At 38.1% G+C, this 11,876-nt stretch overlaps 1 protein-coding gene across 1 annotated transcript; it reads left to right on the plus strand.

The window, feature by feature from the left end:
* The first annotated feature begins 2,077 nt into the window (after nucleotides 1–2,077).
* Nucleotides 2,078–10,681, plus strand: THY1 (Thy-1 cell surface antigen). The gene is made up of 3 exons (XM_053696847.1): nucleotides 2,078–2,147; nucleotides 7,340–7,687; nucleotides 10,569–10,681. The coding sequence occupies exons 1-3, from the start codon at nucleotides 2,078–2,080 to the stop codon at nucleotides 10,679–10,681; spliced, it is 531 nt and encodes a 176-aa protein (XP_053552822.1).
* The last annotated feature ends 1,195 nt before the right edge of the window (nucleotides 10,682–11,876 follow it).

An 11,876-nucleotide genomic window follows, 5' to 3' on the forward strand; every position in this document is an offset into this window, starting at 1 on the left:
TCTTCAGCCCCCGCTTGGATCAAGACTTCAGCCAACTATTAGGGGTGATACCCGGCGTGGTGAAGACAAGGTAGGGAGATCTTGAGGGGCTTAGTGTTAGGTTTATTTAAGGGGGTTTTGGTTACATTAGGGGTATGTGGGTGGTGGGTTGTAATGTTGGGGGGGGGTATTGTATGTTTCTTTTTACAGGCAAAAGAGCAGAATTCTTTGTCATGCCCCGCAAAAGGCCCTTTTAAGGGCTGGTAAGGTAAAAGAGCTTTTCAATTTTTATTTTAGAATAGGGTAGGACATTTTTTTATTTTGGGGGGCTTTGTTATTTTATTAGGGGGCTTAGAGTAGATGTAATTAGCTTAAATTGTTGTAATATTTTTATAATGTTTGTAAATTATTTTTTTATTTTTTGTAACTTAGTTCTTTTTGTATTTTTTGTACTTTAGTTAGTTTATTTAATTGTATTTATTTGTAGGTATTTGTATGTAATTGATTTATTGATAGTGTAGTGTTAGGTTTAATTGTAGTTAATTGTAGGTATTTTATTTAATTAATTTATTGATAGTGTAGTGTTAGGTTTAATTGTAACTTAGGTTAGGATTTATTTTACAGGTAATTTTGTAATTATTTTAACTAGGTAGCTATTAAATAGTTATTAACTATTTAATAGCTATTGTACCTGGTTAAAATAAATACAAAGTTACCTGTAAAATAAATATTAATCCTAAAATAGCTACAATATAATTATAATTTATATTGTAGCTATATTAGGGTTTATTTTACAGGTAAGTATTTAGCTTTAAATAGGAATAATTTATTTAATAAGAAATAATTTATTTTGTTAGATAAAAATACTTAGGGGGGTGTTAGTGTTAGGGTTAGACTTAGCTTTAGGGGTTAATAAATTTATTAGAGTAGCTGCGAGGTCCGGTCGGCAGATTAGGGGTTAATACTTGAAGTTAGGTGTCAGTGATGTTAGGGAGGGCAGATTAGGGGTTAATACTATTTATTATAGGGTTATTGAGGCGGGAGTGAGGCGGATTAGGGGTTAATAACTTTATTATAGTAGCGGTGAGGTCCGGTCGGCAGATTAGGGGTTAATAATTGTAGGTAGGTGGCAGCGACGTTGGGGGCGGCAGATTAGGGGTTAATAAATATAATATAGGGGTCGGCGGTGTTAGGGGCAGCAGATTAGGGGTTCATAGGGATAGCGTAGGTTGCGGCGGTGTACGGAGTGGCAGATTAGGGGTTAATAATAAAATGTAGGTGTCAGCGTTAGTGGGGGCGGCAAATTAGGGGTTAATAATTGTAAGGTTAGGGGTGTTTAGACTCAGGGTTCATGTTAGGGTGTTAGGTACAGACTTAGGAAGTGTTTCCCCATAGGAAACAATGGGGCTGCGTTAAGAGCTGAACGCTGCTTTTTTGCAGGTGTTAGATTTTTTTTCAGCTCAAACTGCCCCATTGTTTCCTATGGGGGAATCGTGCATGAGCACGTTTTTTAAGCTGGCCGCGTCCATAAGCACCGCTGGTATTTAGAGTTGCAGTGGCGGTAAATTATGCTATACGCTTCCTTTTTGGAGCCTAACGCAGCCCTTCTGTGAACTCTAAATACCAGCGGTATTTAAAAGTTGCGGGGGGAAAAAAGCACACGTAGCTAACGCACCCCCTTGGCCGCAGAACTCTAAATCTAGGCGTAAGACTCCAAGGAAGAGAAATAGGTTTAATTACAGGCTTAATGCTGACAAAGGCCTGATCTAAATATCAGGAAATGTAGCAATTTTCTTGTGAAACAAGACAGAATGAGCAGAGATCTGACCCTTCATAGTACTAATGGATAAACCTTTATCCAAACCATCCTGAAGAAATTGAAGAATTCTAAGAATTCTAAAAGTGTGCCAACTGTACCCATATTCTGTACACTAGTAAATAAAAGCCTTCTAAACCTTGTGATAAATTTTCCTAGTAATAGGTTTACGGGCCTGAACCAAAGTATCAATGACAGAATCAGAAAAACCTCTTTTCCTAAAAACTATGTATTCAATCTCTAAGCCATCAAGTTTAGAGATTTTAGATCCTGATGAAAAAAATGGACCCTGAGACAGAAGGTCGTGGCACAGAGGAAGAGGCCACAGATGACAACTGGATATCTGTACCAGGTCAGCAAACTATGCCCTGCGAGGACAGGCTGGAGCAATCAGAATTATTGGTGAAGATACCCTTCTTGGTAACAGAACAAGATAAGGAAAGATTTAGACTATACAAAACAACCAATTAGCTACTAGAGCGTTCACAAACTTCGCCTGAGGATCCCTGGACATGGAAAATTATCTGGAGAGTTTATTGTTCAAAAGAAAAGTCATCAGATCCACTTCCGGAAGACCTCACAGGTCTACAATCTGACAGAAGACTTCCAGATAGAGACACCATTCCCTTGGATGAAGGGATTGACGACTGAGAAAGTCTGCTTCCCAACTGCTCACCCCTGGAATATGAACTGCAGAAATTATGCAGGAATTGCTTTCTGACAAAGTCAGAATTTGGGAAACCTCCCTCATCACCCTAGAACTGATTGATGTGAGCCACTACTGTTATATTGTCTGACTGGAAATGCAGAAAAGTCTCTCTCTTCAACAGAAGCCACAACTGAATGGCCCTGAAAATTGCATGGAGCTTCAAAATATTTATGGCAAATTTGCCTCCTGAAGTACCCAAACTCCCTGTACTCTCTGGGAATCCCACACTATGCCCCAACCTGAAAGACTTGCATCTGTTGAGATCACAGTCTAATTTGAGCAGGTAGAAGATGCCCCCAGAACAATGGACGGATGATTGATCCACCAGGAAAGGGAAAGTCTTGTTTTACCATCCAAAAAGATGTTTGGAGCCAACTGAGTTTAATCCCTGCACCACTGACGAAGCATACAAAGCTGCAGAGCCCTCATGTGAAACTGAGCAAATGGAATTGCATATGAGGCTGTCTAAGACTTCCATACAAATAGCTACAGAAGGAGAAGGAACTGACTAAAGATTTACACAAGCTGAGAGTAACTTCACCCTTATTTGTTCTGTCAAAGACAGAATTAAGGAGTCTATAATTACGCCCAGAAAATTAATCCTGGACTGAGGGGACAGAGAACTTATTGGAAAGTTTATTATCCAAACATGCTCTTGAAAAACAACAAAAGTTTGTCGGTATGAGATACAGCTAAATGTAAAGATGGAGCCTGTACCAAGATATCATCCAGCTAAGGAACCACTGACACACCTTGAGCTCTTATCGCCGATTAGAGAGTCCCCAGAACCTTTGTAAAGCTTTTGGGAGTGGTAGCCAGACCAAACTGTAGAGCAACAAACTGAAAAGCTTGTCCAGAAAAGCAAACCTTAGGAATTGCTGATGATCCCTGTGAACAGGAATATGAATAAAAGCATCCTTCAGATCTATACAGGACATGAATTGTGCCAGTTGAACAAGAGGAAGGATAGTTTGAATGGTTTCCATAATGAAAGGAGGTCTGCAAGCCCCTTCCTTCTTGGTACCAAGGTTTGAGTAGAAACCCTGACCCTGTTACAATTCAGTACTGGAGCTGTTACATAAATAGACTCTAGATCTAAAATAGACTGAAAAGAGACTCTTGCCTTTACAGGATTCTGCAGAACATGAGACAGAAGAAACCTTTCCCTGGGAGGCCTTGATCTAAAACCTATTCTGTGTTCTTTGGAAATAATGCTCGGAACCCAACAATCTTGAACAGAATGAAACCATGCCCCCTAAAAAAGTTGTAATTTGTCACCTACCAGAAGATCTGTATCAAGGGCCGCACATTCATGCAGACTTGGTAGTGGAAACAGACTTTTTGGATTGTTCCAATTAGGGTTTGGCTTCCAGTGAAAACCACTAGAAACCTGCTTTTGTGAAGAGATTAGTGACTTCTGGTTCTTAGATTGATGATAAGAATGAAAATGATTAGAAGCCCTGGATTTACCTTTAGTCTTCTTATCAAGGAGAAAAAAGCACACCTTTCCCACCTGTCACCCTAGAAATAATGCCATCCAAATCAGAGCCAAACAATATTTTTTCTTTAAAAGAAAGAGACAGAAGTCTAGAATTAGAAACCATGTCACCAGACCATGATTTCAATCATAAGGCCCTTCTAGTCAAAACTGCCAGTGCCATATTCTTAGCACTAACCTTAATAAAATCAACAACAGCATCACAAATGAAAGTATTAGCTGTTTCTAAGAGTTTCAATTCATTAGAAAACCCTTCTCAATCCTCAGAAAGTTGCTCAGATAAACCCTTACATCAAAGGGTAGAGGCAGCTGCAACACAAGCAATAGCAATTGCTGGCCTAAAAAGAAAACCTGTTTGCAAAAATAATTCCTATACAAAGATTCTAATTTCCTGTCCATAGGGTCTCTAAAAGAGGTACTATTTCAAGAGGAATAGTAGTACATTTAGCCAAACTAGAAATTGCCCCATCTACTTTAGGAATAGTTCCCCAAAGATCTAAATTAGAAGCAGGTATAGGAAACATCCTTTTAAATCTTTGAGTAGGATTAAAAGGGACACCAGGCTTAGACCACTCTTTAGAAATTATCTCAGAGATTGCATTAGCAACTGGAACTACTTCAGGTGACTTAACAGAGGGCTTAAAAATTAAATCCATTAGTTTAACAGACATATCCACATGTACTAAGGTACATAACACTTCTCTTAAACGAGAACAAAGGTGTTCAAGCTTAAAGGGACAGTCAAGTCAAAATTAAACTTTCATGATTCAGATAGAGCACACAATTTTAAACAACTTTCCAATTTGTCTTTCATTATCTAAATGTGCACAATATTTTTATATGCACACTTTCTGAGGCACCAGCTTTTGAGCATGTGCAAAATTCACAGAAATATAGAAAACATACTAATAAGCGCACTCTCATCAGCAAGAATCCTAACAACCAGTGTGCAGAAGTAGTCAAATATTAATATTCATCCAAAAAAATCACACTCTCTGGATTTAAGCACAGTAAAGGTTTATTCAGTGATGTTTCAGGGTTTACACCTGTTACGGTTGCCTCCAGGCTGGCTGGAAGTTGGACCATAGAAAAGGATGCTCCTAGCGCTCACCCAAGGATCAGCAGCACCGTAGACACTATAACTGCTGCGTAGCCACCATACGTAAGCTAAGGGAGTATGAAGAGCATAGCAATCCCTGTAGTTATAATAGTTGTCCCCTACAAACATGAGTCAAAGCTGCAAGTTAGAGGGTCAGAATAGGTCTCATGTGCTGGAACACACAGCCTGGTTTTTATTGAGGTTACATGCAAACAGGACACTCTCAGGGGGAGGCATAAAATCCCCAATCACACATTTGATACATTTTAGATAGAGACAACGCCCTTTTACAGGCCACAACATTACTTCAGCAGATAACATTACACACAATAAAACAATGCAGTCCACCTTATCACTAGCAGTCTGATTAGACAATGGGAATGTTTTATCACTAAACTTAATTAGAGCTGATCCCAGCAAACTTGTATTTAGAATAGGTTTCTTGAAGCTGAACAAAATTTAACTCTTTAGTTCTGACCGAAGGGTCTGTCACATAGCACTTAATGGCACACAATGAAAACCAATGCCTCTGTAACAGTGCTCCCCCTCGGTGGAACACTCTGCCTGTGTGGCACCTGGCTCAGCAAGTCCCATTCACTGAACCAAGTGGGAGAAAGCCAGGGACAAGCTATTTTACAGGTCTGGGGACATAGTCTTAAAGGGGCATTGTTCACCAAAGTCACAATATGTCCCCAGACGGTTCTTAAAGGGCCATACACACCCAATAAAAGTTCATATGTTCTCAGGGGCACAATCTTCTAGGGGCCATAGTCATGAGGAAGGAGGCTGGCAAATAGGCTTCTCCACAATCCATGGAAGCAGGGCAATTTTTCATTTAAAGGGCCAGTTACAAATAGCAGTTTGTAACAACATCCCTCCCCCAGACTGAAGTGAGTGGAGCCCTTTGCAGTTAAGTAGATGAAAACATGTCAAATCATATTTATGCATTCATTTTTAATAAAGTGTTTTACTGTGTATTTACTGTAAATATTTCACATTCCAATGTTCTGCACATAGCAGAATATGTTCTAAGATTTTTTTTAAAAGATATTCCTATATATATCTCTATATATCTAAACCTATATATAATCATGTATAGATTAAATAGATATATAATGTACCAAAATACCATCAGATATATCTAGAAATATTTATTTATGAATAAATAGAACATATTACTATAACAGTGAAATGTGAAATATTTACAGTAAACACACAGTAAAACACTTTATTAAAAATGAATGCATGAATATGATTTGACATGGGTTAGCGCACTTGAGAAAATGTAATCGGGTTTGCGCACGAGTACGGTGTTAGATTTTTTTTCAATTTTTTTTCTCCATTGTCTTTTATGGGGAAATACGTGAATGTGCAAGCAATATTGTAAGTTCAGCTTTTTACACTGGTCGGGTTTGCACGTGAGGGAAAACAGTTTACTTTCAACTCATAATACAGGTGCAAGCCGACGCGAGCAAAAAGCTTACTTCTAGCGCAGTTAACACTTGAGTGGGAGCGTTAATTAGCGTTTCCATTGTAATCTGACCCTATATTTATTTAAAGTAAGTTCATTAGATAAACAACATGTTTTTGGTGTGTTTTCTTCCTTTTAGAAAGAACATTTTGTGTCAATATATTATTATCCCATAGAAGATAGTAGCTGCGACTTTTTCATTTTACAATCGTGCATTTTTCTAATCATTGCACTATGTAAAACAGGTTTTAGGGATTTATAACTTGTTTAACAATGTATTTTTTCATCCACTACAAGTTCACACTGTATTGTTTGTATTTAGCTCTAATATTGTGGCAGCACTGTACTATACATGGTCTATATTAATAGCACGTTCGTTACAGTGTGGCCGCACTATTGGAAGTAAACCTGTTCCGTATTGTGTAAACTTACTTTGATACATTTCTATTACAATGTGCACTGTTTTTACACTAGAACACGTTTGGTATAGTGCAACTGCAATATTCAATTTTATATGTGTAACTCTTTTGTGTTTACAACATTGGGCCCTAAGTCTGTTAGAGTCATCACATAAGAGATGATTCTTCTGGCTTCCAAGGCAGGGAAAAATGTTTCACAATTCATGTTAAACTAGGAAGAAACCACAGGAATCCATGATTTAGGACTTTATATACATTTTATAGGCTAAGAATAAGAGAGTCACTGGACAGTTCATAGTCAATGTAGGGTAGGGTCAAACTCTCCTTTTTTTCTTTTCTTTTTTTCAGTGTTGCATGGAGCCTTTAGCCAGAGAATAACAAGTTTTGCAGCCTGTCTGACAGGACCAGGCCCAAAGCTTCGACTAGATTGTCGTTACCAAAATATCACCAATAACCCTCTGCGTTATGAGATTACAGTGCAACGTGGACCCGAGCCACAGATCATCCGTAGCACCTTAAAACCCAACTATTTCAGTGAAAAGTACCATAACAGGGCAAGCATGCACATCGAACGAGGACTGGTTCAGCTGCATCTGGAGCGCTACAATATTTCTGACCTTGGGCTGTACACCTGCACTCTAAACATCCAACATGACCTGGTGGATAGACAGTCAAAAACACTAAATGTCCAGAAAGGTGGGAATATATGGATATTGAAGGGGAAGACTTGATGGTTAGATGCGTGGGTGGGTATGTGAACACCATTGCTTTACTTCTGGATTATTGCACATCATTAAAAAATAAATTTCTTTCTGGTTCATGAAAAAATAGCTACATCCACAATATTCTCACTTACTCCTAAGCTCATGTTTGTCAACACCAAGAGCAAACAACACAGGACCACTGAAACTAAACTGGCTATTTAAAAGTGCATTGTGCCTAGAAAAAACAATACGTATGCTTACATGATTAATTAATTTATTTCATGGCAAAACACCCCACACAACAGAGCTGTAATCCCTCCCACTTTTCCATGATTCCTTAGTCATGGCCAAGAGAAAGGAGAAAATAAGAAATTCGGAAAGGAAAAGCAGGGTAAAAGATGTGCAAATTGTTACTCCTGATAACTGTTGTTGAAAAGAATGATGGGTATTGTGAACTCTTAACATCCTAAAAAAAAAAAAATTATCAAGTAAGCATACATTTTTTTTTTCATAAGATGCTGAGACTCATGGACCACCATGAAATGGAAAAAGAGTTAACACATAGACCACCTTAAATGGAAAAACAGTTAAGGCAGGTAAAGGTACTAAACAGGCACTGTGGCATACAGATTTTTCCTACCAAAAGCAGCCTCAGAAGAAGCAAATGTGTCAAAATGGTAGAATTTTATTAAAGCATGTAAAAATGACCAAGTAGCTAACTTGCAAATCTTTTCAATGAAAGCTTCATTTCTTAGAGCCCAAGAAGTGACGACTGTTCTGGTAGAATGAGCAGTAATTCCTTCAAGGGAAGACTTTCCCAATACTAAATACGCAAATAAAAGCTTTAAGCCAATCTGCCAAGGTGATTTCAGTAGCTTTCTGTCCATCTTGTAGCATTTTCTGAAGCTGGACAGAGAGATGGGACTACAATTTCCATGATCTTTTCATAAGAAACAACTATAGGAAAGAAAGAGTAGTTTATTCTTAAAACTGCTTTATCCTGATGAAAAAAAAATCAGATAAGGATTATCACAAAATTGAACAGAATGATCAGATACACTACTGGCCAAGGAAACATCCAAAAGAAAGATAACCTTTCAAGACAACAATTAAATGTCCAGACCATGCACAGGTTCAAATGTCTGAGGCTGAAGAACCCTCAAAACCAAGTTAAGGTTCCACAGATTGAAAGCAGGCCTGATAATAACCATTCTTATCCTGAACAAAGTTTGAACAAAGGTGTGAAAGACAGGAAGTCCTGAAATCTTCTTTTGATACAAGACTGAAAGGGCAGAAATCTGGCCTTTATGGGAACTGGCTGATAAACCCTTTTCCATACCATCAGTTTCCTGATTGATGGAAAGCTCTTGTTATTATGGTGCTTAACACTCTAAGGCTCTGAGAAGAAATTGCAGTGTGTCATCAAAGTTGGGCACCGTCTCTGAAGAAAAGGAGAAACAGAGCACAGTTTTGGCAGGAAAAAGTTAACCCCCTGTGGACTGCACAGAAGGAAGTTGAGAAACTTCTGAAAATATGCTCCCTAGCTTCAGAAATGAGCCTTATCATCTGAGAGCCTGATGAGAAAGTAGACCAGAGCTTTGGTATGTGTGAACAAAAAGGCACTGAAATTTTTAAAAAGACAGTACACCAATTTTACTGTAAATTTTTAAAAGTGCCCATAAAGTGCCTAAAACTTTATGCAGTGTTATCTGGTGTATGTAATAACTCCACAGGCTATGTGAATCTTGTCTACATGTTCATGCTAATTAGATATGTGCATGGCGAAAAAATTAGGTTCGGTTCGGATCAATTCGGAATTTTTTTAATTTCGGTTCGGATCGATTCGAATTCGGAAAATTTTTAATTGGTTCGGATTAGTTTTGGATTCATTCGGATTCGAAGAAATTCGTCTGGATTCGGTTCGATTCGGTTTGGTTCGGAAATTTGGAATTTCGGTAAGTATTAGGTGGGATTAGACTAGTATTATGTACTGTATATCAGGTGTAACCCATAGCAGAGTGATATAACCTAATATACTGTACAATACTAGTGTAATCCATGGCCATCCGAATTTACCGAATAAATCCGAACTAATTCAGATTTATTCAGTAAATTCAGCAGTATTTTAATTCGGAAATTCGGTTCAATCCAAATCTCCGAATTTTCCGAATCGATCCAAAATGAATTGCACATATCTAATGCTAATAGCCTGATGGCTATGTGAGAACAAGTACCTACTAACCTATTAGCACTCACTCTACCATGCTTACCAAGCTGCAGGAGACGATCCCAACCAGCAAAGACAAAGGATCTGAATCAGCAGCAGAGAGACGAGGCTACCAGGAGCAGGCTGCAGGGTGAATCCCAGTGACACCGGAGTCAGGCTAGTGACAAGTTCCCAGGAGGAAAGTAACTATCACTGCAAGTTGTACTCATGTACACCCTCTGTCCTATTCCCAACTATCTGAGGAGGATAATGAGTCTCAGATGGGTTAGAGAACCCCAATCAACTGATGTGTAGTTTCACCATCACTCCTTGCCAGAGGCAAAAACATGAGTAAGGCATCATGGGAAAGTGGGAGGGATTAAAGCTCTGTTGTGTGGAATGTTAGCCTCCTCCTATAGGACTGGATTTTAATCCCACATGTAATGGCTCATAGCCACTTAAATTCCTATGAAAGAAAATTGTCATTTAATAGACACAGTTAAACAGCACAGGGGAAGTCTTACATTTGCTACTAACAACAATGGATGTAATGAGACATCTTGTATGTTAACCCTTTGTATACTTGTAAATATCTATTAGCACACAACATGTAGCACCCCTGCAATGTAAGCTCTAATAGTTCATTGTTATTCCTTGTTTCTTGCAGACAATGTGGAGAGATGTGCAGGGATCAGCACTTTCAACATTGCCTCTTCTTGGCCACTGGTCCTACTTTTGTCCTTGCCTCTGCTTCAAGCAGGTGGCTTTCTGTACCTTTGAGAGAACCCCATATTGACCGTCTGATCAGCACTACTAGAGACTTAATAGGAGGAGTATTTGCATGGCTTGAGTACTGTAACCTGCATCACACACTGATTTTGTACAACTTTATTTTGCCCCTACGTCCTTACACACTAAATAACTGATCTAGTTTAGGTGAAGTTTTAAACATCAAAACTCATTGTGTAGCCATGAAAACAGAGAAGCAGTTAACTAATACATTGAGCTGCAGATGAAATCAAATCAACTACAATTTAATCTATAAGTTTCCTTTCTTTTGAATCTGGAGAATCATTTAGATGCAGCTGTTTGTTCCTGCTGTGTATTCATATTTTCTAAACTGCTTGCTGTGGCAGAAGCTTTTATCTTCTAGAATCCAGTCATAAAACCATTTTGTTTTCTCTGTAAGATTAATTAGTTACTTAGCAAAGCTATTTCTAGCATTTCACCTAGACAGTTTTTAAGAAATACATTGTTTTAATAACATTCTTCTCCCCAGCACCCATATTGTTCTGGTCCATTATGTGATAAACACTCTACATTTATTTCTCTGAATTCAAAACCTCTCATTTTTCAGAAAAAAAGAGAAAAATATGTTCTCAGCTGAAGCAGATTTTGATTGGTTGTAGTCTGCATTGGACCTAGCTTTGTAAACAATGTGCAAATGCAAAAATATACATCTAAAAGAAGCATCAAGCTTGTTAAAACAGTGGATATTTGTGTTTGTTAAAGGAACATACTAATCCAAACATAATCTGGTCTATTTCATGAAAAGAACAATAAACACTAAATACATTTTATGCACCCCCCTCTAATCATGGGTGCTGCCAATTGGGAACCTGCAGGTTTCACTGCAGATATATGAGAGGCACTGCACATGTGCAAACAGGTCAGCACTGGAATGTGGTGAAGTCTAGATTTCAACATGGCAACACTAATGACTAGAGGGAAAAGGAGTAAAACCTCAATACTATGCTAATAAATACTTTTAGTCTTTAATGTCCCTTTACAGTAGTTTCCTTTTAGACAACATCTTACACAGTTTAAAGGATATCAAAGCCTATTTTTTTATTTCATGATTCAGATAGAGCATGCAATTTTAAGCAACATTCTAATGTACTTCTATTATCAATTTTCTTTGTTCCTTTGATATCTTTATTTGAAAAGCAGGGATGTAAGCTTAGGAGACAGCCCA

Source organism: Bombina bombina, unplaced genomic scaffold (assembly GCF_027579735.1).
Source record: "Bombina bombina isolate aBomBom1 unplaced genomic scaffold, aBomBom1.pri scaffold_357, whole genome shotgun sequence".
NCBI lineage: Eukaryota > Metazoa > Chordata > Amphibia > Anura > Bombinatoridae > Bombina > Bombina bombina.